This window comes from Corythoichthys intestinalis, chromosome 12, assembly GCF_030265065.1.
Source record: "Corythoichthys intestinalis isolate RoL2023-P3 chromosome 12, ASM3026506v1, whole genome shotgun sequence".
NCBI classification, from domain to species: domain Eukaryota; kingdom Metazoa; phylum Chordata; class Actinopteri; order Syngnathiformes; family Syngnathidae; genus Corythoichthys; species Corythoichthys intestinalis.
The window spans coordinates 40,084,976-40,111,446 of NC_080406.1; the positions used below are offsets into that span (position 1 = coordinate 40,084,976).

General features: G+C 38.4%; 1 protein-coding gene across 15 annotated transcripts in view; it reads right to left on the bottom strand.

Annotated features, from left to right (window-relative positions):
- Nucleotides 1-26,471, bottom strand: part of stxbp5l (syntaxin binding protein 5L) — a 239,039-nt gene that overhangs the window by 54,120 nt on the left and 158,448 nt on the right. For all 15 annotated transcript variants that reach the window (XM_057852750.1, XM_057852747.1, XM_057852744.1 and 12 more), the window contains exons 7-17: nt 24,379-24,462; nt 23,566-23,689; nt 20,349-20,424; nt 19,443-19,597; nt 19,242-19,314; nt 18,887-19,034; nt 18,678-18,745; nt 10,127-10,167; nt 5,830-6,044; nt 5,577-5,761; nt 1,506-1,631 (exon numbers count right to left, since the gene is read on the bottom strand). In XM_057852750.1, coding sequence (XP_057708733.1) covers nt 1,506-1,631; nt 5,577-5,761; nt 5,830-6,044; nt 10,127-10,167; nt 18,678-18,745; nt 18,887-19,034; nt 19,242-19,314; nt 19,443-19,597; nt 20,349-20,424; nt 23,566-23,689; nt 24,379-24,462 — 1,295 coding nt within the window. The remainder of the gene's footprint in view (nt 1-1,505; nt 1,632-5,576; nt 5,762-5,829; nt 6,045-10,126; nt 10,168-18,677; nt 18,746-18,886; nt 19,035-19,241; nt 19,315-19,442; nt 19,598-20,348; nt 20,425-23,565; nt 23,690-24,378; nt 24,463-26,471) is intronic.

Below are 26,471 nucleotides of genomic sequence, written 5' to 3' on the forward strand. Positions count from 1 at the left end.
GCCTGTGTCCACTCGCCTTTCTCTGCCTCTTAGATCTCAATGTGCAAAATAAGGTGGCATTAAAATCTGTTGGGCTGAAAATGATACGAATAGCCAGCAATCAAACTAAGTTTAATACACTTATTAGTGTTCCGTTTTGTTTATTCACTGGGAAGCAAGCTTCGGGAGCAACATCGGATAAGTCTGATAAATCTGATAACACCGGCAGGATGATGAACAATTTGGACATCATCTTTTCGGTGACAAAAATAAGGTAAGGCAGCATTCTCTCGGTCATGGAGCTCCTTAGACGTCTCTGTAGAGGCACACCGCAACAACGTTTTCGTGTGCAGTGATGCATGGGCTATCAGCAAAAATAAACCATCTGCTGTGTTTCACAACTCTGGATGCTAACTGTCTCCATAATAATATTGGGAATAAGTTGGATCACACAATAGTTTACCATGAAGATCTGCAAACAGTTTTTGACATCAAACACTCTCCTGCTCTTGTCACTAGAGCAGAAGAGTGCTGTCACTAGCGAACTTTACACATGAACGCTACTCGTCACATCCCGTCTTTCCTGTTCATTTTGCATTTGCTGTCCTACTCATTAATGTTCCACTCGGGTTCAATTCGGAAGGGCAGAACCGCTGACATGTTTATGTAGTTAAAGAGTGACACTGTTGAAGTGAGGCAGCGTACCCATATGACGTCACCGCCCTGCGACATCAATAACAATGGCAACCTACACGTTAAAATAATTTTACAAATTTAATTAAAACGAAAACATTAGGAAGGGTTAATTAATTTAAGGAATTAATTGCATTATACATTTATTTGTTTGCTTAAACTGTATGTCAAAACTGGGCATTTTTGTAATACTTTTAAGTAGTGTTAACAAATTACTCTTACTAACACATAAAAGTCCTGATTTTAAAGTTCTTGTCAACATAACATTTTTATAGTTGTTTGTAGAAATGTGGAAATGTGATCCATATATGTAATGTTTTGCGTCTCATTGAGCTAATGTTAGAAAGTAACATAACCTGTATATGTAGGAGCAAATGTGACTTGCTAACAAAGCTACACTTTCAGTTAATTTTTTTTTTTTTAAAAACATATGGCATACGAATGTAGTGCAAACAATGAAAATAAACAAATAACTACAGTACTGCAAAGTGCGTGTCCATGTCCATGAAGTGCTTGTTTGGCACCTAGACAGACTCATTTAGCACTTACGCAGCTGGTTAGTTGCAACGATTCCACAGTAAATTACAAAAAAGAAAACATCCACTCTGCCTCTTATGTAATCTGCTCCAATTTCCACCAGCTGCTTTGCATCAACAGCAGCAGTAAACTATGGAAGGTTTTTATACTTGAAATCCACAGCTGGGTAAGATAGCGTTGCAATTAATTAATGACTAAATCTGAATTCCATCTTTCGTAGCACTTTTTACAATTCTTGTTTAACAGTACTGCTTTCCAATTTGCTGTGGTTGCTGAAAATACAGATGATGACTCACAGGCCATAAGCGGAGTTGATGTCCAAGCTTGATATCTGCTGTGGAGGTTCTCCATCTATCCAAGGCAGCTGGATCACCAGTTCTGCCTGGTAGCCAGGAGGTACCCGCACCACCCGATCCTTCACTCTAAAAATAGACAAAGATGTTGAGAGTTGTTATATAATTGGACGTTTCTTTCAGAGTGTGCACACATTGTTATTTTGTCTAGGCCGTCACGGTTCAACCATGATATATTTTTATCCTTGTCCTAAAATCTCTTCAGCTTCTTTCAATTTAGTGCCTATGGGATATTTCATAATGATGTCACACGTTCAGTCAGGTGGTAAAAATTAATCTCTGGTGGTCCTGCTATAAAACACTTCTGTTTCATTTGATCATGGCAGAGCAATTGAGAAACCAATGTACAAGGGTTAGACAAAATAATGGAAACGCCTAACATTTTCACATCATAATCATTGAACATAATTGTTAAAGAATGGCATGAGGAACCTTCTAATGTAGTTGAGCATCTAGTATGGCCGTCATATCCCCTAGACGTCAACATTATTGAGCATGATCACTTCATTTGATCATGGCAGAGCAATTGAGAAACCAATGTACAAGGGTTAGACAAAATAATGGAAACGCCTAACATTTTCACATCATAATCATTGAACATAATTGTTAAAGAATGGCATGAGGAACCTTCTAATGTAGTTGAGCATCTAGTATGGCCGTCATATCCCCTAGACGTCAACATAATTGAGCATTTATGCTTGTTTTTTTTTTTTTTTTTTTTTTAATTAGACATCCAATTAAGACATCGATTTCCACAGCCATCGTCGCTAAAAGAGTTGGAGGGGACTCTAACTGAAGAATGGCTTAAAAACCTTTAGAAACAATTCACTAGTTGTATGAATCAATACCTCAGAGAATTGAGACTGTAATTGCTGCAAAAAACAGACCTACACCATATTAGATTAGTTTCCATTATTTTGTCCAACCCCAGTAAATGGCTTGAATGATGATTATAGCCTTCCTCGTTATCACTTCAGCTTGAATGTAAGGTAAATGTTATATGAGGTGAGGTGACAGTTAATTTGATAGTCCAAAAATAGGTGAGGTCAAAACTCAGACAAAAAAAAAACCTTTTGGGGCATATAGGGTTAGGGTTCATTTCAGTTGAGTAGTCATCAAAAGCTTTTCGCCACCCACGACGATCCTGGCAACTTTTGCATCCAAAAGTTTGAAATAGTCTATATCAGTGATACTTAAAGTGTGGTACGAGTATCAGCAGTTGTACATGAGCTCTTTCTAGTGGTATGCAAAATATTGACTGAATTTCTTTTTTTTTTTTTTTTTAATTTGATCCAGTACAGTGCATTAATCAAGTACAACTCAATTGTATTCAACTTAAACTACAGACGATTCACATGTAATCTTTATTAACTGTTACTTTAGGATCAAATTCATGGTATATTACCATTTCCTACCATAATCCCTTTACTATGGACTGCACCTACCCAGCAGTGTCTTACAATAAAACTTGTGTCCATATATAAAATGCACTATACCATGATGGGGATGGGCCAACATTGTATTTTAAGCAATATTTACACCAGACGTGCCCATTACATCGACCACAATCGACCAGTTGATCGCAACGCTAGTGTGGGTAGCTTGCGGCATCGAAACAAATAATAATAATACACTTCATGTATAAACATATATATATGTATATGTATATATATATATATATATATACTGGACTGTCTCAGAAAATTAGAATACACAATATTCTAATTTTCTGAGACAGTCCTGTATATTGTTCTATGTAAAGGACGTCAGCCAAGGTCGGCCCCCCACATTTTTACCACGCCAAATCTGGTCCCCTTTGCAAAAAGTTTGGACACCCCTGCTTTAAATGGTGGATTAATGTACAGGACTGTCTCAGAAAATTAGAATATTGTGTATTCTAATTTTCTGAGACAGTCCAGTATATATATATATTTTTTTTTTGTTAAAGTACATAGTTAATTATATTGTGTGAGCAACATGCACGAACAACATAATTAACTACAGTGTTACCTCTACTTACAATATTAACTGGTTCTGCAAGTAGTCTCCGAACCCAAAAATTCCATACATAGAGACATGTTTTACTACTAAGAACTACTGACACGCCACATTCAATTTTGAAATTGGGGTAAAACCGGAATAAAACAACAGCCAAACACATTTGAATCATTCCATATGCCGTAATTTTCTAACTATAAGGCGCTACTTCTTTCCTTCATTTGGAATTCTGTGGTTTATAGTCCAGTGCGGCTTATTTGTTGCTTTTGTTGGGTTAATAGGAAACACTGGAAAGACTGTCATATGACTGTCATAATTATGACATGACACTATCACGGGCATTACTGAATCCTTATGACAGATGTCATTAAGTGTCATCCGGCAAATTATGTCACTAAATCCATTGATGTCCAGCTCGGATCTTTTACATCCATTCAAAAGTTAGATAATTTGCCGGATAATACTAAATGACATCTGTTATAGGCATATAATTAATGCTCATTACAGTGTCATGTCATAATTATGATTGTCTAATGACAGTCTCATGGCGCCACTGTCAAATAAAGTGTTACCAGATACCATAACTAGCAATCAATGAAACAACTGGAACAGTAACTGACGAAATATTTAGCACAGAACATGAATTCTGGTTATTATTTACATCTAGAGCGCTGCAATGCATGCTAGGAGGCATGTTGGACAACAACAGAGATGACAGCAGGTGGCAGCAGAGGTTGACTGTCTCCCCCAAGGAAGCAGTGATGGCCAAATGAAGCTTCTTGAGGCAATGAAGCTTTGCAGCCAATTGATTCAAAGCCTTATGGTGGTTCATTTGGTCTTATGACAGTCTTATGATGACTCCTCAGTCTGAAAATTACGGTGCCTAACCTAACTGTTAATACCTTTAATGAAGTAGATGATAGAAAAAAAATGCAAAGAAAAATGAAAAATATATATCTTGCCTTTCGAGTGAGGCAATATCCTCTTTCACGAGATCAGTGGTGCCTATCGCCTATCTCACGCTTCGTGACACAAAAACAAGAGGAGATCTATGCTCTAATATGCTTCTAATTTAATGAACCGTCTGTAGGCTTAAAAAAACTCTTCGTGAGACAAAAACATGAGGAGCCTTGTGCTCATTTGGTTCAGATGTCGAACAGCTATATCAACAATAACACCATCGCGCCTGTGCACGTCATCATACTGCGACACCCATATTGAATTGTAATCAACAGTAGGCTTATAGGAGAGCAGAATCCCATTACGGAGGCATGATAGGAACAATTATGACCAACAGGGTTGAAGGATCTTATAGTGTGACATTTAAAAAAGCAGAAAGCAGGAAGTAAATAGGTATATTTTACAGTACTGTACAGTATTGTTGCCTCTTGTAACCTGAAATCTTTTTAACAAGAGACAATATTTTCCCGTTTAAGTGTGCTGTAAACTGAAAATCCCATTTGTAGGGACGTTTGTAAGTAGAGGTACCAGTGTATGTAGAAAAAAACAATGAGCACTCCTGATTTACACCAAGAGACATGCACCTAATCAGCCAGTAAAAATCCATATTCAAGCCGCCTTGGATGATAAACTGTAGGGTTCGAAGCGGGTAAAAAAGTAGCAGTTTATAGTCAGAAAAAAATAAAAGGGTAATTCAATCTCTAAGTAAATTACCTTTTCACTTATTTTTATAACGTCTAAGTGCTGTGTTAATGCTTACACTGTGGCTGCAGTTTTAACACTTACACTTTGGCTTATAAAAATAACTAAAATCTATTGATTTATTTCGTGAACATTTTCGGCTATTGCAATAATGTATTTTAACAAAGTGCAGGCCATCGAAGGCGTTGCACTCGCTGCCTCCCCTCCGGGTCAAAATGAATTGGATTTTGGTGGTATAGTGCCGTCAATGGCAGCCAGTGAATTAATGTTGGCCCTGATGGTAGTTCTCTAAGAGCCAGGTATTCTTTGAGTGTATATTATTTCATCCAAACACATATTTACATATTCACTTACTTAAGGCAGGGTGTGCTGTCTTTGAAAGACTCTGGTGTTCCGCCACCAGGGCTCGGTGGGTGTTGGTGGTGATGGGGCTGAGGGGAGTGGGAGCCTGAGTGGGGCTCTGAGAAGCAGGGATTGTTTTCATTTTCAGATGGAGAGATGACATCTTCTGGATCACACTGCAGTCGCACTTCTAAAGACTTTGTTGGGGCAAAATTATTATCATATGAGAATGTGCATGGCTAATCAATAAGTGCTCACCACTCACCACAATCTGAGTGTTGGCATCATATTTGCTGAAGCGGTACAGGATGATGTGGGCCGAGATCCCAACAACACAAAAGATGCGACTTTGGGGACACCAGCTGACCATCTGGACTGCAAAGGGGTCATCATCCACCAGTTCTGCTGCACGACTCTCATTTGGTTTGGGCTTTTCAAACACTTTGTTGGTCTTCAACTTGTATAGCATCTGAAGAGTAACTTTTTGGGGAAATATTTATTTGAGAAGTTAATACAATTCAAACCAAAATGCAAAACAAGCATTTCATAAAATTAGTGTGATGAAAAGCAACATCTTAAACCTATTAGCAGACTGTCACAGACTCTTGAGAGTTATTAAAAAATGGTATGAAAAATTGTATTTTCCACCACATTCCAATTTACTTGATAAAATGACATACACACCAATAGATTTAACTTCTGTCAACCTCCCTTGTGTTTGTATGATGTGGTAGTTAAGACATTTATCACAATGATGTGCAGCATACTGAAATATTGTCTTATTTAACAACATATTTACTTTACTTTTTTGTTTCTGTGTTATTCCTGTTCATTTTAACACAAAACTATTATTGTGTTGCATAAATGTCAGCAGGAAACGTTTGGTTGGCTGCCCTCGAAGCCTGCCATGTCAAAACTGTTAATGCTCCACCAGAGTGCCGCGTTGAATGGGAATGAGACGAACCACTTTGATTGAACCTGGGTGAAGTCACCGGCGTTCATTCCCAAATTGGCGCCGACTGCACTCTTTTATCTCATTGGCTGCCACTGACACTGACGGTGATAGAAGTCCAATCAATTTGAAGTGGGAGACCATCCTCCCACTTCAAATGGATTGGATGTCTACTACTGATATTTAAATTCACAGCAAAATGATGAAAAGAACCACGTGATTGCGTGTCTATCATCGTCAATAGCTTGTGTCAGTTAAAGCAATAAAGGGCTTGTAAATAATGTTTTAAGATGTGTTTTGAAACAAAATAAATACTAAAAATTAATAATTGAATTTGTTCAATCCCAAAAAATCTAATATATTCCAAGTGGAGCGCAAACACGGAGAGTTATTACCAAAAGAGAGCCAACAACAGAGCTTCGACATAACCTATATTATATAGTAGTGGTATCAACAATAATCGATGCGGCGATGCATCCCGATGCGGGGCATGGACAATTCGATTCGATGTGGGCAACAGGCCGAATCGATTCAGCGCATTTTAAAATATGTAAGTACGTTCAAAAATCTTCTCTGCACAATTCCGGTGATGCAATGGATTTGGTTTCCCCATTTGTATTATTATTGTCATGTTTCATTTTTTACACACTGCATAACTCGGGTCAAGTTTCCCACCAACCTCATAGAAGCCAAAATGTCTCCAGATGTCAGCTTTCAATGTCTTAGGTACATCAAGAATCTTTCTTGCTCCCTCTTTCTCCGCTTCAGCCATTGTTATGTTATGTCCTATCTCTTAGAGCAGACATGTCCAAAGTGCGGCCCGGGGGCCAAATGCGGCCCGTGGTCAAATTTCATCCGGCCCCCAGCCTCTGTCATAAGATCAATAACGTCTGGCCCGCACACAGGCTTAATACATTGGTCAGCAGTACTGCTACCGGCATATGAAGTAGCTTACACATTAAATGCTGATCCTCATTTACCCACTAAAAGGCAGCAGCCTTTCAAGCAACATTACCCCGTGTGACCCTTGACTTCCAATTTTCTAAAATGGCAACAATCAACAACAACAACAAAAAAGTTGACTGCGACGGCCGATGCTTCAAGGATAGGTGGAAATTGGACTATTTCTTCATTAAAATACGCAACAACTGTGTCTGCCTCATTTGCAAAGAAACAGTCGCTGTTTTTAAAGAGTTTAATGTGAGGCGATATTACCAAACAAGACACGCTGACATATACGACAAGATTACAGCTAAGATACGCGGCGAAAAATTGAAGAAACTTGAAGCTAGTTTAATTTCACAGCAGCAGTATTTCGCAAGATCCTGAGAATCGAAAGAGAACGCCACAAAGGCTAGTTGCGAGATTGTTGAAATTATTAATTAAAAAAAAAAAAATAATAAAGCAAATGTGACACACAGAATGGCTTGCTAAAAGGAAAAGGAGGCTAAATATATTGTTCTACGTAAAGTACGTCAGCCAAGGTCGGCCCCCCCACATTTTTACCACACCAAATTTGGCCCCCTTTGCAAAAAGTTTGGACACCCCTGTCTTAGAGGTTAGATCTTGTGCCCGAACCCGAACGGGTCGGGCCCAAAATGTTAAGCATTCACGTTTGGGTCGGGTCGGGCCGCCCCGCGCCGGACTGATAAATTATATATAAAAAAATGGAATAAAACCGAGAGCAGGCTCTTCTGTATTGTGCATTTGCTTGTGCACTCACATAAAGCAGTGGCGCCGCCCGCTTTTTCTTCTTCTCCTCCGCTGTGGCGCTTGCAATTCGTTACGAAAGACACTTTTATTTATGCACACAAAGGCAACACAAATGTGATCCTTTTGAATCCTCTCTTCTGAGTGTCTGCAAACTCGTTTTTTTTTTTTTTTTCCAATTAAACTTTCCCAGCGTTATTTCGTTGTGTAATGATTTTATAATGATCACAAAAATATGTAGACTATTTAAACATTAAGAAAACTTGCGTTTTTTTTCTGCCAGCTGAGAATTCGTTCCGAAAGACACTTTTTTATGCACACAAAGGCAACACAAATGTGATCCTTTTGAATCCTCTCCTCTGTGTGTCTGCAAACTCGTTTTATTTATTTATTTATTTATTTTTATTAAACTTTCCCAGTGTTATTTCATTGTGTACATGATTTTATAATGATCACAAAAATATGTAGACTATTTAAACATTAAGAAAACTTGCGTTTTTTTTCTGCCAACTGAGAATTCGTTACGAAAGACACATTTTATGCACACAAAGGCAACACAAATGTGATCCTTTTGAATCTTCTCCTCTGTGTGTCTGCAAAATCGCATGTTTTTTTTTTTTTTATATTAAACTTTCCCAGCGTTATTTCGTTGTGTAAATGCTTCTATAATGATCCCAAAAATATGTAGACTATTTAAACATTAAGAAACATGCGTTTTTTCTGCCATCTCGAAGAAATGAAAATAAATTGCTGCTGCTGCGTTTTGTTTTGTTTTCGCGTCATTCCAAGCCGGGTCGGGCTTCAATACCAGTGGGCCGTGTCGGGTCGGGCTGGATTTTTTAGGCCCCATCTAACCTCAACTATCTCTCTGCTCTCTCAATTGCAAAAAAATGATATTTCCTCATGTTGAAACAAATTGTTATGGCTGCTAAAATGCTGCTGCACTTCATTTTAATTCATTATTTTTTATTGTTATGTGGTAGTTACTGATTGCATTTCTAAGTTGATTGCACATATATAGTGGACTAGGCCTACATTTTACTTTTGTTCTACATTGCAATTTAGTTGGATGTTTTGTTTGCAACTGAACTGATCCCTGGATTGATATTGCGATAAAGATGCTGCTGCACTACAATATTTTCTTTGTCGCTTTCTTTAATATTTACTTGAATATTTTATCGATGGGTTGTTGTGACTAAAATACAGTGACTGTTATTACTGATTTTGCACAGGAGTTCAGATGTTGCACCGTGTGAAAGGCTGCTACTGTGTGTAAAAAAAAGAGAAAGCCCTGGTCTCATTCAAAGCACTAATTAAATGCTGTGAACTGTTTTTTTTTTTTTTTTTTTTTTTTTTTAAATATATATCTAAAAGTATTTTCATTTGACTTCAACCAGGAGTGACACAAGAGCCAATAAAAAAGTTGTTTAATATCTGACCGCTTGTGTTGCCTCATGATTCACGAAAAATATGCTTTGCTTTAGAATTTTAATGCATCCCAGGCTTTAAGGCATCGCGATGCATTGCCGAATCGAACCGAATCGAATCGTGACCCTCTGAATCGAATCGAATCGAATTGAATCGAATCGTGGCCCTCCGAATTGTAATCGAATCGAATCGTGAGGGCAGTACCGATGCACACCTCTATTATATAGGCTATATAATAAATCAACAAGCTGTGAAAATTTACATCCGTCAACTTTCAGTCCTATTTTGATTCATAGTAACAAATAATATAAAATACAACAAAATAATTATTTCACTGAAGAAAAAATCAACACAAATTGCAATAAAAACAAGAACACAGGTTAGTGTAACTTGCTAGCGGAGGAGTGTGCGAGTGTGTGATTTAAAAAAAATTTTTTTTCACTAGAAATTAAGAAATATCGTGCGGACTTACTTGCTGACGCGTCCCAAAACTTGATTGATCCATCTGCATGTCTGAGAAAAGGTCAAAAGTACAATAATAATAACACATTGGAGTTATTTCATCTTATGTCATGTTTCATCATCTTAGACCTATTTTGAAATTGCATTGGTAGCTGTGGGCTGCCTGACTATTCTGCAGCACTACAATAGTGAAGATGGACAAACCATACCTCCTTGCCAAGTAATTTTTTATTTGAGTGTAAATTTCAGCGTAAAGTGAATGATATACACTATAATTTCTACATCTACTACCATAAGAAAAATAACTAACTAACACTAAAATATAAGGTAAAACATGACTGCAGTCATGCAGCAGCAGAGACCAGCTTGCGTGTTTGCTTCAGAATGGTTTAACATCTCTGCCAACCTCTCAGAGTGCGGCATGGCCCCACTCTGCGCTGTGCTCATTATGCTGGGCTTGGCACAGTCCCAAATCTAAAATTATAAAGGGCCCACAAAACAGCAAATGCAAAACACTATCATCTTTTTTTCGTATGGATTAAATATACCCTCGAATCGAAAACAAAAAACATTTTTCTAAGAAGGCATATATATTGGAATGGCATGTCAAGTAAGGACGAGAAAACAAAACAAAAGCCTGTATACATTGTTGGTACTTGACACAACTGGGCCATGTAAGAATTGAGCCATTCATCAGAGATGTTGTATTTACAAATTATAAGAGCAGTGTTATTATCATTTTAAGCATGCAGTAGAAAGAACAAAAAAAAAATTTTAACTACTTTTCATAAAAAATATTACACTGATATACTGCAAGTCTGGAAAATGGTAGGGAGAATGTTAAACCTCTTTAACTCTTAGCCCCTTTGCAATTACCATAAAGACAAAAGCTATTGTTTGAGGAATTATTTTTCTTTGACTTGCGATGCCGATCGATCGGGTCCAATCACGTCATTTTCAAAGTATCGGAATCGGCAAAAAAATATCGGCCATGCCTTTTTTTAATATATATATATATCTTTTTAATTAAATCGTTTTCTAATTGTATTTAACTTTACAGACATAATATGTTACACTCATCCAGAGTCTTTAGTTTAGGCTTAAGGTAGGGTTATCAAATTTATCCCGATAACGGCAGTAATTAATTTTTTTGAAAATGTATAACGTTAAATTATTCAACGCAATTAATGCATGCGTTGCACAACCCACTCACGCATTGTTGCACTCAATCTGTAATGGTGCCGTTTCACCTTTATAGAGAGATAAAAGGCAGCGTAATATGAGTAAAGTGAATTTTGGCAGCCTTAGGAGCATTTTTTTAATAGGTTAAACCTTACACTCCCTCTCCCTACGATTAGAAATATCATGGGAAGCAATGTGGGGAAGCAAGGTGGCAATTGATCTTTTTCTTAACACCTTATGTTATTTCCCAACGCAGAGAAGATATATCATGGTTCCACTTCCCATCATGCATTTGGGTTGAATGGCTGCAGTATCATTTACTAAAAGCTCAACAAATACACTAAATGGCAATATTTAGTCACAATATACAAAGTCGCAAGTCTTTCTATCCGTGGATTCCTCTCACAAAAATAATGTAATGTAATGTAATGTAATAATGTAAATGCCATCTTGAGGATTTATTGTCATAATAAACAAATACAGTACTTATATACTGTATGTTGAATGTATATATTCGTCCGAGTTTTATTCATTTTTTCTTAATGCATTGCCAAAATGTATATGATCGGGAAAAATTATCGGGAATGATTGGAATTGAATCGGGAGCAAAAAAAAAAAAAGCAATCGGATCGGGAGCAAAAAAAACATGATCGGAACAACCCTAATATATATATATATATATATATATATATATGTATGTATACAGTGGTGGAAAAAGTATATGAACCTTTTGTAATTTCTCACATTTCTTCATAAAATCACCATCAAATGTGATCTGATCATTGTCAAAATCACTATAAAACACACACCTGGTAAGAATTGTCTTGATGAGAAGCATTGTTTGATGTGCATCATTGCTCGGTCAAAAGAGCTGTCTGAAGACCTGAGATCAAGGATTGTTGATTTGTATAACGTTGGGAAAGGATTAAAAACCATCTCTAGTCTGGATGTTCATCAATCGACAGTCAGAGAAGTTGTCTACAAACGGAGAGAGTTTGACATTGTTGCTTCTCTCCCAAGGAGTCCTCCGAAGTTGACGCCAAGAGTTCAGCGCAGAATACTAAGAGAGGTAAAAAAGAAACCTAGAGTGTCTGCTAAAGACTTACAGAAATCACTGGCAGTCCAATATCTCTGTGCACACATCAACTATATGTAAAACTATGGCCGAGAATTGTGTTCATGGGAGGACTCCACGGAGGAAGCCACTGCTGTCTAAAAAAAACATTGATGCTTGTTTCATGTACGCAAAAAGGCACTTCGACACCCCACAAAAATTTTGGCAAAATATTTTGTGAACGGATGAAACCAAAGTTGAATTGTTTGGGAGTAACACACAATGTCATGTGTGGAGGAAAAATGGAACAGCTCACCAACATCAACACCTCATCCCCACCGTGAAGCATGGTGGAGGGAGCATCATGATTTGGGGTTGTTTTGCTTCCTCAGGGCCTGGACAACTTGCAATCATTAATGGAAGAATGAATTCAAAAGTTTGCTAGGATGTTTTGCAGAAAACCTGAGGCAGTCTGTCAGACATTTGAAACTAAAAAGAGGATCGATGCTGCACCAAGACAATGATCAAAAACACAGAAGTAAATCAACTTCAGAATGGTTTCAGAAGAACACAATACACATTCTGGGGTTGCCTCGTCAAAGTCCAGACTTGAACCCCATTGAGATGCTGTGCCATGACCTAAAAACAGCAATTCATGCCAGACATCCCAGGAATCTGACTGAACTACAACAGTTTTGTAGAGAAGAATGGGCCAAGATTAGTCCTGATCAATGTAACAGACTGACTGACCTTCAGCTACAGGAAGCGTCTGGTTGAAGTTATTGCTGCCAAAGGGGGGGCGCACACAAAATATTTAATGTGATGGTCAACTTACTTATTTTTTTCTTACTTATTTAATATGAAAACCTGTAAATGTTTGGGTGGTTTTGGTTAAAGCAGACACTGTTTTTTCATCTGTGTTTTTGACAGAGATAAGATCACATTTGATGGTGCCTTTATGCAGAAATGTGATAAATTCCAAAAGGTTCAGATACTTTGTCATACCACTGTAACCTCATACATACCTGGCATCCACATACTGACATCACTTTTTGTTATGTGGACACAATATTAAAAGTTCTTCCACATATGTAAAAGCCTGGTCTTAATTAAAATAAGAGGAATCATAATAATAATAATTATATATAACGTATATTCACGACCATAGGGCTCACCTAAAAGTACAAAAAAATTCTCCAAAATAGACTGTGCACTTTACAATATGGTGTGCCTATTGAGTGGACTGAGTACCAAAATGTGTCTGTCTGACTGAGCAATCTTTGAAAAGGCGGACGTAAGTTAGAGCCTCATGAGAACCTTAACGGGAGAATATGAGGGGCCGTACAAGACATCATGAGAACCTTAACGGGAGAATATGAGGGGCCGTACAAGACATTTTTCATTCTGGCCCTCTCACACACATACATTCTCCTTTCACATACATATATATTCACTCTCACACACATACATTCTCCTCTCACATGCACACATTCTCCTTTCACATCCATACATTTTTACTTTCACATTCATACATTTTCACTCTCACATTCATACATTTTCACTCTCACATTCATACATTTTTACTTTCACATTTATACATTTTCACTCTCACATTCATACATTTTTACTTTCACATTTATACATTTTCACTCTCACATTCATACATTTTCACTCTCACATGCATACATTTTCACTCTCACATTCATACATTTTTACTTTCACATTTATACATTTTCACTCTCATATTCATACATTTTTACTTTTACATTTATACATTTTCACTGTCACATTCACACATTTATACTTTCACATTTATACATTTTCACTCTCACATTCATACATTTTTACTTTTACATTTATACATTTTCACTCTTACATTCATACATTTTTACTTTCACATTTATACATTTTTACTTTCACGTTTATACATTTTCTCTCTCACGTTTATACATTTTCACTCTGATATTCATACATGTTTACTCTCACATTCACACATTTTTAGTCTGTGAAATGTATGTTTGTATAAATAAAATATATGTGTATAAGAGTGAATATATATGTATGTGAGGAAAGTATGTATGAACGTGAGAGGAGAATGTATGTATGTATTAGTGTTGTATCGATCGCGAACGATTCGGTCTTTTTGAACGAATTGTTTGGGTGAACGAGACCGAACTAATCACCATCTGCACTGATTCGTTCTATGAAGTTGGTGGCGCTTGTTCGCTGCGTGGGAGGGCGTTGAGCAAGCGGCAGCGTCTTCTGACATCGCACACGACCAATCAGACGCCAGCCTCATCGCGGGCAGGGGAGGGAGCGGAAACAGAATCAAGGCATCTGTCACTCATTTCCACGTGTGGCCAATAAGCAGCCAGCGTGCAGGCAGGGGGGAAAGACTGAGTTTTGTCACTTCCCGTTCAGTGATTCGGTCCTCCGGTGCCTGACCTAGCTTGCCGCTAACTTGACTTTCCAGTAATGACTATGCGGTGAACGAGTCATAAAATGGAAGGAAATGACTTTGTCACATATTTGTTAACGTGGAGCCTATCAAATGCTGCTCAAACAGACAAAACACCACACAAATCTAGCGAGCATGGTTTAGTGTACTACTTTTCTCAACAGACTCGGGACTACCTATGACTGACAACATACTATCAAATTTGCAGTAGTTAAAACACGGGTAGCTAAAAATAAATAAATAAAAAAACACGGGTATCTACGAGGCAAGCAAAAGTGAGCTGCGGTCGCGTGACGGCACTCACGGCAGTGAAGGGGGCAGAGAACTGTCACTATATGGAGGCTTCATGGCAGCGTTATTTACCTCATATGCGCACAGAAAAAATATTTAGTATTATCACCATAATACTGATTTGCAATGAAACTGTATATACATGTCAATTTTTTCCGACTGTTTTATTTATTTTTTTTTTCGTGTCAGCGTGTCGGGTGTTGATTTGACAAATTATGTCCATCCGTCCATCATGTGCTACTCAAAAACAACGCACGCGGACACGGGAGATGTCGCAATATGTCTACATTTTTCTTAACAGACTAATGAGAGTAGAACATCGTAAAGAACAAACAATTATTTCTCGTCAGCATTTGACAATCTGAGATGAGGGGGCGACAGGGGAGCTGACCGAATTATTTTATTTGTTAATACCAGTGCAAAAATTCAATACGATCATCTTAATACTGATTTGCAATTAAACTGTCGAATATCAAAATGTAGTATTGTTTTTATTTCAGAGCAGCACATTTGACAACTAGCTATTTACACTTCAGTTTTAACAATAGTGACCTAAAATAATAGTGATGAGCATAAAAACAAAAATACAACAGAGCGAGAGGTAAATATGATGTGTTGGTCGTTCCATATTTAGAAATTAAACTTTCGATTTATTTTTATTTTCGTGACAGCAAGCATGCTGCGTTGGCTGGTAGCATATGTGATCAAGATCATGCTAAAAAAAACTCCGTGTGCCCCCGACCCCAAACCCCCACTCCCCCCACAAAAGGAAAATGTTTAACCGTGTCCTAAATCGAAATGCAAGCACGAGGCATGACTTTGAGCCCATAGAACTAGGACAGACGACGCGAAAGTTCTCCCTCGCTTTTGCAGCAGCAGGAGGGAGACGAGGCTGTCTGTGAAAGCAGAATGATACCGCCTGTCACTCATTTCTGAAACTACGACGAGTGGTGCCTGTGTGCAAGAGAGGGAGGGACCAAGAATGTCACTTCCCGTTCAGTTATACTGCGAAGCGGTCTTTGGTGATTCGTTCGGCAACGTCACTTCCCGTTCAGTAACCGAACGATTCGTTTGGGCGGGGAGGGAGATGAGGGGGGCGAACGATTCGTTGAACGATTTGTTTGAACGAATCTTTTTACTGAACGAACCGGAATGGATTCGTTTACTCAAGTGAACGACAGATCCCGTCACTAGTATGTATGAGTGAAAGTATAGTGAAAACGGAAAGAGTCTAGTTGAAACGGAAGCCAGCTCTGATTGGCTAGCTCTGAATGGTAAGCTCTGATTGGCTGAGAACCTGACGCGGGTTACTGTTCATAAAATAACAAGGAAGAGGACGCACAATCACTTCGGCAAGCAGTTGGACTTTTGCAAAACATTTTGTCGACCCCAGAAACTAACTTCTTTGGCTTCCTGTCTCGAGCGGCGGCAAAGGACACAATCAGCTGCACCCAACAGTGCTAATTATGACGCAGTCGAAAGTGAAATGAGAGACATTTTTAGACCGAGCAACTCTCGAACCTCTTCAACTGTCCAAGCGGGAGCTAATATGACCCGCTCCCAGACTACTGCGGTCAAGCCACCCTCCACTCGTAAAAACGAAGTCAAGCTAGCCGCCCCTCATTTGGATCATTGTTTGCATTGTGTGCATTATGGTACTGCAACGCGCTGGCTTCATAATGGAACGCGGTGGCTTCACAGCGCAAGTCCCCCGGGTTCTTCACAGCGCTAGCCCCTTTATTGAAAAAAAAAATAAATAAATAAATATGAATAAATAAAAAACGGGAAGCCATCCAAGAACGGGTCCACTTGAGAGAGGCACTCGAGCACCCCAAGACCCAAACTAAAGTATTATGATATAAAAAATAATTTAGGAATTCCGAGTAATACTACTTGGAAAATTGCTAGTTATTTCTGTCATTTACCCTTATTTCAAATTTTAATTTAAAAATATCTCGCTGATATCCCGGGACGGGTCCACTTCTGAGGTATACTAGACGACCCTAAGACTCGAACTACTCTGATAAAATTCTGATGTATCATTTCAAAATAAAAGTACTTTGAAAATTGCCCATTTTTGCTGTCATTTCGCCCGATTTCAAAAATTGATTTAAAAAAAATCTGGTTGATATCCTGGGACGGTTCCACTTCTGGGGTATACTAGACTACCCCAAGTATTGAACTAAAGTACTCTGATAAAATTCTGATGTATTATTTCAAAATAAAAGTACTTTGAAAAATAAACGTGAAAGTAAAAATGTATAAATGTGAAAGTAAAAATGTATGAATGTGAGATTGAAAATGTATAAATGTAAAAGTAAAAATGTATGAATGTGAGAGTGAAAATGTATAAATGTGAGAGTGAAAATGTATAAATGTGAAAGTAAAAATGTATGAATGTGAAAGTAAAAATGTATGAATGTGAAAGTAAAAATGTATGAATGTGAGAGTGAAAATGTATGAATGTGAGAGTGAAAATGTATGAATGTGAGAGTGAAAATGTATGAATGTGAAAGTAAAAATGTATGAATGTGAGAGTGAAAATGTATGAATGTGAGAGTGAAAACGTATGAATGTGAAAGTAAAAATGTATGGATGTGAAAGGAGAATGTATGCATGTGAGAGGAGAATGTATGTGTGTGAGAGTGAATATATATGTATGTGAAAGGAGAATGTATGTGTGTGAGAGGGCCAGAATGAAAAATGTCTTGTACGGCCCCTCATAGGAGAAGGTTGCTTGTGATGCGGGCCTTCCCCCAGTAGATGTAGTGTTCGAGTATGTGCGTTAGGCTAAACATCATTGGTTTGGCGAAGGACCCTAGAAAATGGCAACTACTGCGAAGAGACACGCTTACGAACTTGACATGCTTGATGGAGACCTAGCCCATCTGTTCAATTCGGATATAGAAGATGAGGACTTTGAGAGATTTGTGGATTGATGAAGATAAGTACATTGTTAAATTCTTTAATAAAGTCAAATTGAACACAGTTTTGCTCCCACTGCCTACTCTAGCGTATGTCTTTCATACACCCAATTCAATTCAATTCAGTGCGCCTTGTGTGTGTGTTAAATACAAAAATATCACCCGAAAATGAGCCTGCGCCTTTTAATACGGTGCACCCCATGGTCATGAAAATATGGTGTATATACAGTATATATGTATATATATATATATACAGTATATATTTATTTTAAATTTTCATATTATTTAACTCTTTGCCTGCCATTGACAACTGTAGAAGTCCAATTCAATTAAACTGGGAGGGCTGTACGAGAATGTTCGTAATTCAATGCCTTTGACGGAGTTAGACGTCCATTCACGCCTCCTAGTCAAAAAGGATTGGACATCTAGCGCCGTCAATGGCAGCCAATGAGTTAATTACATTGGATTTTTATTTGTTTGCTGAAGACTGGCTTTCTGGAAGACTACAAGTTTGAGTATTGTTAATAAATGACTTACAATAAAGTGTCTCCCAGTAAAAATGGATTGGACCTCTAGTGTCGTCAATGGCAGATGATGACCTAACGTACTGCCCAAAAAAGGCACTACTATAATTAAAATTTTTGTGACTTACCCAGTGATTATGATCTCCGGGTAGGTGTGCGAGCCTAACGTCCACATTCCCCCACTAACTGGCCATTCCTAGCAAGGTAAAAACTGTGTTGATGTATTTTAGCAACTTTTTTCCTTGCCTTCAAGTGGCTAAAATGACATGCTTTTAACCATAATTACGGAATTTAGCTTGCTTTCACGTTAGAAAATGATCTTCAAACTGCTGCATACCTTTTGACTGTAGCCTGTTTTCTTGTGTTTAACGCCTATGGAGTAGAGAACAGGGATGATGTCTGGAGGGCAGTCTGCAAAATAAGCTGTGCATGTAACTGGAGACTCATGGATGTCCATGGGGTAGGGGTTCTCAAAGACAGGGAAGCTGCGGAAATCCCAAGAAGAAAAGACGTTAACGTCTTAATACTCCTTTGTTCTGACTTTATTGCACTTGTTATTTTTCTAATTAGTCTCGTCTCTCAGAGGGTTCCTGGTGATATGGCTTCTTCTTCAAAGACAACAAGTATGTCGTATTAATAAAACCCAACTTTGCTAGAGACTTTACTGACTTTCATAACTGTGAAACACATACTTGCTCTGTGTTAGATCCACCACTATTAAATCCTTTTCTAAAAGCACCACCACTGCATAAGGATCTTGGACTTCTGTAAAATAAAAAGCAGAAGTGAGAGCTCCTTAATGTGTATGAGTTGCAACTGCTGTGCAGCATTTTCAATTGAAGGTACAACATTTCAACCTTGACAAGTCTTACGCAACTTTTGTTTGCACTTACCGTTATTGTATGGAGTCTCACAAAGAGTCATGAACTCAACAATAGGATAGTCCATCTCGAGCACTGTGATTGCCTTGCCGTGCATGATGGTTAACGTAGGCCGCCGTCCTGCCTTGTCGTATGAAAGACCTCCAGAGAAGATGACAAAAGGCTCACTGTGTTGGGAAAAACAACAGTTCAAAAAATGTTCTTAGTCTGCAAGAATCCAAAAATCCTCTATCCAACTGTACTAGTATGTTGGGTATTTTGGGTATATGAATTTTTTTCCTGATTTGTACCTTTTTAAAAATGTATAAATGAATGAATAAATAATCGTTTTTTTTTTTTTGTTTTTTTTTTTTTTTCAAACAACATAAATAAATAAATAATACGTACTGCTTTTTTTTAAATAAAAAAATTAATAAATAAATTGAAAAAGAAAATTGTTACCTTTTAAAAAATAAATAACAATAAATGAAAACTGAAAACAATAAGTAGAAAATACATTTTGAAATTTTAAAAAGAATATATTTGTCCCTTTTTTTGTTTTGTTAATGTAAAAATGATTTCTATTAATTAATTAATTAATTGCAAGCTAATTCATGCTCATCATGCTATTAATTACAATTTAAACATGTAATCGCTTGACAGTGCTACTAGTAAATACAAAAACATTAAAGAATGAAATAAAATAATTGAAATAACACAATACATGCTATTAAGATTTTTTATTTTTTAGGTCAACCAAATATCCAATTAGCAATTACTGTTTCATCGATTATCATAATAGATGCCGATTCGCACGAAAACCAATATGGCCTGCATCAAAGATGAGTTTGTTACTCCGACGAAAAAAAAAAAATGCAGGATCAAGATCATGTCCACATTAGTTAACTACTGTTCAATAACACAAGATAGAAAACACACCTGTTCCTTGAAGTCTTGTAATCCACTTTCAGTATGGGTTTACATGATTCCTTCTTTCCATCTTTTTGTATTTTACCTGAAGCACAGGAAATACGCAAACCTTAACTGCAAGGGCTGACATTAAATGATTGTTTCATTGTTATTGACGGCGACAGATGTCCAATCCACTTTGACTAGGAGGTCTGGCAGCGATCATCCAGTCCCTCCCAGTCAAAATGAACTGGACGTCTATCGCTGCCAATGGCTGCCAATGAATTTAGGAAATAACATAAAAACCATTTGAACAGTAGGAAGGTTGTTGAACTTTTTCTTTACTTACAGTGTAGTGAGTAATATGCCAATTTTGCCAAAGTTACTGTGTAGTCAATGTAAAATGATTAATTTTTAGGGCAACTAGTCAATGGCAGCCAGTGAGTTAAAGATGACAAATTTAAATCATCACAACACAGTCTAGTAGCAGATAACAAATGGATCACATTCAACGGAACTGTTAAGATCCACAAAGTGTAGCTAGTGGCGAAGCAGATAATTTATTTCATGGAGTCAGCAGGTAGCAAGTTAGAAATGATGTGAGTGGCAGGCGTCTGGTTCAGCTCACAGTGGGAAGTGTGAGTGTAACAAACAACACAAGTGGGGAGGGGCGGCTGGTGCAGTTGTATCCAGGAACCCAGTTGCACAAAAATTACAAAGTCAATATCAAGCAACGGTGGGAAACCAACACATCTTTGTTGACAGCGGCTCGTCACAATTATTTATTTACTATTGCAGTGGAGGCAGACTGTCTGGTTTCCAAGAATATGATTATTGTTTGTTTTGGGTTTATTGCAAAGATCTAAGTAGGTTTTTATTGTTCCTGCTTGTCCCTTAGCTTGTGTTGTGTTTGTGTGGGTGTGTTTTACTTTATATTATGGTTGATTTTTTTTTTTTTTAAATTACATTTTGACTAAAATTCAACATTCATCAAAACCCATTTAACTCGAGTGAAGTATTCCTGTTTAATTTATTTGGGCAGGGGTGCAAAGACATATCGGTCGATCACTGTCAAATCACATTAAATTATAATTTGCTGTGCTAATCTAGGATCTTATTTTGTCTTCCTAGAGGACAATCATCATCGTGACAGCTATTAAGACCACAGACTGATAGCCATTCACTTATAAGTGACGGATGCGGTCACAGCTGAAAAATAAAGGCTAGTATGTTGCCTGAATGAAGAGTCCTCAAGTTACCGTGAAATATACGTACACTTACCCTTGTTGGAAATCAGATTCCTTTCTCCTTTATGAAAAGACACACACTACAAAACAGAGTATGTCCACTACAGATTTCAAATTAGAATTTGTACTGCAACTGCTAAATCACTTATTCCCATTAACATTAGTATCCCATGAGAGATAATCAGATGTGCCAAGGCAAACTATCTGTTTCCAGCCATCTGGTTTAAAGATTCATTTATTAAAACAATGATTGTATCTTGGTTCATCTACTGCATGAATGCTAGTTGCATATCAACACGTGCAGAACAATTAATTGCTTTCAAAATGGATAGCCGAAGGTACAATTAAGCTACATTATGAGTCAACAAGTTGTCATTCAATGACAAAGACTTTAAAGGGTGTTAGATTTGTGAGTGAACTGAAATATTCACTTTTTATGACATTGTTGTGTTGTTGGATTTATTATATTTGAAAATTGTTCCGAGGCTCAATAAAGTAAACACAATCAGAACACTCCTATGAGGAAGCAGAGCCTGGGGACTCCGAGGTGGGTCCTCCAATCTCTTGGGTTGAAGTCACTTAGGTGGTTAAAAAGCTCCTCAATGGGTGGATGAGATCCGCCCGGAGTTTCTAAAAGCCCTGGATGTTGTGGGGTTGTCTTGGTTGACATGCTTCTGTAACATCGCATGGACATCGGGGACAGTGCCTCTGGATTGGCAGACTGGGGTGGTGGTCCCTCTCTTCAGAAAGGAGGACCGAAGGATGTGTTCCAATTATAGGGGGATCACACTCCTCAGCCTCCCTGGGAAGGTCTACTCAGGGGTACTGGAGAGCAGGGTCCATCGGGAAGTCGAATCTCGGATTCAAGAAGAGCAATGTGGTTTTCGTCGGGCCGTGGAACAGTGGATAAGCTCTATACCCTCAGCAGGGTTCTTGGGGGGTCATGGGAGTTCGCTCAACCAATCTACATGTGTTTTGTGGACTTGGAGAAGGCGTTAGATCTTGTCCCCCGGGAAGTCCTGTGGTGGGTGCTCCGGGAGTATGGGGTATCAGAATCCCTGATACGTAGAGTCTGGTCCTTGCATGACCGGTGTCAGAGTTTGGTCTGTGTAGCTGGTTGTAAGTTGGATCCATTTCCAGTGAGGGTTGGACTCCGCCAAGGATGCCCTATGTCAACGGTTCTGCTCATAACTTTTATGGACTGAATATGTTGGCACAGCTGCAGCATTGAGGGGGTTCGGTATTGCATCTCGGCTTTTTGAAGATGATGTAGAGTGGTTGGCTTCATCAAGCCGTGACCTTCAACTCTTACTGGAATCAGCACCTCCAAATCCGAGACTACGGTCGTCAGGCGGGAAAAGGTCGAATGTACTCTCTGGGTCAGGGATAAGGTCCTTCCCCAAGTGGAGGAGTTCACGTATCTTGGGGTCTTGGAACAGGAGATCGACAGGCGGATCGGTGCCGTGTCTGCAGTGATGCGGACATTGCACCGGTCCGTCTTGGTGAAGAGGGAGCTGAGCCAAAAGGCGAAGCTCTCTGTTTACCGGTCAATCTACGTTCCTACCCTCACCTATGGTCACGAGCTGTGGGTCGTGACTGAAAGAACAAGATCCGGGATACAAGCGGCTGAAATACGTTTCCTCAGAAGGGTGTCCAGGCTCTCCCTTAGAGATAAGGTGAGAAGCTCGGTCATCCAGGAGGGGCTCGAAGTAGAGCAGCTGCTCCTCCGCATTGAGAGGAGCCAGATGAGGTGGCTTGGCCTGGCTGGCCTGGGATCCCCCAAGAAGAGCTGGATAAAGTGGCTGGAAGAGGGAAGTCTGGGCTTCCCTTCTGTAGCTGCTGCCTTCGCGACCAGATCTCTGATAAGTGGGAGAAAATGTACGTATGCATACATACAATCAAAACACACTGATTTGCTGGTGGGTCAGGAAAAAAATAATTGCCCATTGTTTTTTTTTCAAAGAGGGAATCCATCTTAAAATGACAAATTTTAGTCTTACCATGTGGGAATGTAACCTGGATAGGCTTTGAGGTGTTTCTGAGGTTCCATACTGTTAGGCTGCCGTCTGAGTGGCTGCACATAAACTGCTTTCCTTCATGATGCCAGCTGACTGAGTGGATGGCCTGTAATTGAAAATCGAAAATGCCTCTTAAAACAGAAAATGCACATATACCGGTAATTGGCGATAGATGGCCAATCCATTTTAAGATGGCATATAAAGCAGTTCCTGGTAAATATTCTTTGCTTCGACCATAACTAGACAAAATTGATTGAAAATAAGTAAAGAAATGTGCTGATTCAAACCAAATAATGCAACCTTTTTCCCAATTATTCAAGACATAAATCAACACTCAATTCAAAGTATGTACTATACATGTACAGTGCCACTGACGGCTCTAGACAAATGTTTATTTGAGATGAACCCTCCCACTTCAAATGGATTGGATATCTAATAGTGATACTCATTTAAATTCACAGCCAAAGGATGAAAAGAGCCACATGATTGGACGTCTATCATCGTCAACTGTGTACCGGTGTAGAGGGAGAAACATGGCCAGTGCTACTAATAATAAATTGCAGACCCTAAAAATTTAAGTCAGCAGTATGGGAACATCTCAGCTACCCTGCTGAGAACAGAGTTGGAAAAAGCGGAGTCGACATGAAACGGGTAACTCAGGTTAACATAAATGCATGTGAAGAGACGTAAAATGAACCCATGGAAAGGAAAGAATTTAAATTTCATTAAATCTTTACTCATTTTGAGTAAATTTTAAACCTTTTTGTCAATTATTTCACTAATGTCTAAACTCACCTCATCGTAGTAGATCCTGAAGTCAGCCTTTTTGGCCCTGAGATCCCACTGCACTATTGTCCCACTCTCAAACCCGACCAGAAGCTGAAATGAAAGATCAAATCACATAATGGGAAAAGTGGGCACATACAGACCATTTCACTGCACATTTAGTTTGGCAACCATAACTTCAAGAGCCTCTTTTATACTGAGGCTGCAGTACATATTCTTGTAAAATTTTGTCTGATGTATTGTTGCACTGATACTATATTTCGGCTCCCGATACCTATTCCTTTACCCAGATGTGTGGTATGAGCTAATAGTGTGCTGATACTGATAATGTTTTTAATATACAACCAAATTTATAAAATTTTGCGTAGTCAATTAAATGTAAAGCAATTCTATTGTGTCTTGGTTAGAAACTAAATTCATTTAAATTCGCAACAGAAAGCAAATTGGATGCTACACGACTGGACGTCTATCATTAACTTGGGAAGGGCGACAAGCGCTCCAATTTTTATTGCAGTGTGCGCAGCTGGCGGACATCTTGGGTAGGGCGACCGGAAGTTGGAAACTAGATCTGGTAAAGTACATAGTGCGTAGCATCGGCGTGTTATTTCTTAGTACTCCCCGATACCATTAACGTCATTTTAGTGCTTTATCGATATCGATACCGATACTTGCATCGGTAACACAATACAGTTTCACTGTGAAGTTCAATTAGTGAGCTTTGATCACAGTAATAAGAAACATCTGAGTTACACTCATGTATTTAACCTACATTTATCGAAGCAAACCCTATCCACATTTGTAATTCTATCGTATTTTTCTACATGTCCCCCAAAAGTGTAAATCACAGAAATTTGTGTACATTCTAGCTCACATGCAGTTGCAAAAAATTAGGCAAAAGCGGGAACCCGGCGCCCACATGCAACGCTGGATGAAAGTCGAGCTAAGTTGACAACTTTCATCAGCACTGATAGAAGCGATTCTAGGGAAGGGTTCCTTTAAAAGAAAGAGGCGTAACGTGTTCATCCTGCTGAGAGGAAAGACTGTGACATCTGACAGTGGTAGATCAAGAAGTTAAGAGAGGGTGGGGAAGAAGAAGAAATAAGCCTAGAAGAAATTGCGCAGTCAGCAAAGTTGTCTGAGTTCTTTTAGAGCAGTTCTTTAGGGTATGTTATTGATATGCAAATCTACATGAAAGGGGTAACATTAAGTTTTCCAAATAAAAATGTACTGCATTAATTCTCAAATCTCCATCAAATTCACTAATAGGATAAATAAGAACAAGGACATTAGCAATTAGAACATGTCGTTTGATGTCTGTAATAAGAATTGTGTCGTTCAAAGCTAGTGTGCCATTATATTCAGTATTATAACGATTTATATTTCCATCAAAATATGCGCTGAAGCAGGTTTATCAGGGTGAGTAATCAAATATCTCATTAAATATGATTGCCTATAATTTCTTAATTAGAAAAACACATCCAACCAGTTTTATTGTAATTCAAAACTCAGAATTAGGACCCAATTTCAGATAACACGATCTCCTGCCGTTTCTATTTTCTTTATAACTTGGCTTTTTAACACATTGGAAGATGAGACATTTGTTATACTGATATGTTTGAGATCACAAAAAAGAAGCAGATTTGATAGCAGTTTGTTAAAATGTTAATGCTTATATAGGCATTGTCATAACCAGGGGGGGACTGGGACTAAAAAGCAGCCCTGGACTTTTGACTCGGCCCAGCCCACAAGAATCGCTATACAGAGGGAAATACAGACCCCCTAGGGCAGGGGTGTCCAAACTTTTTGCAAAGGGGGCCAGATTTGGTGTGGTAAAACTGTGGGGGCCGACCTTGGCTGACGTCCTTTACGTAGAACAATAGATTTAAGCAAATTTTAGCAAGTCTTTCTGTGTGTCACATTTGCTTTATTATTATTTTTTTGATTAATAATTTCAACAATCTCGCAACTAGCCTTTGTGGCGTTGTCTTTTGACTCTCGGGCTCTTGCGAAATACTGCTGCTGGGAAATTAAACTAGGTTCAAGTTGCTTCAATTTCTCTCTGCGTATCTTCCCTATAATCTTGTCGTACATGTCAGCGTGCC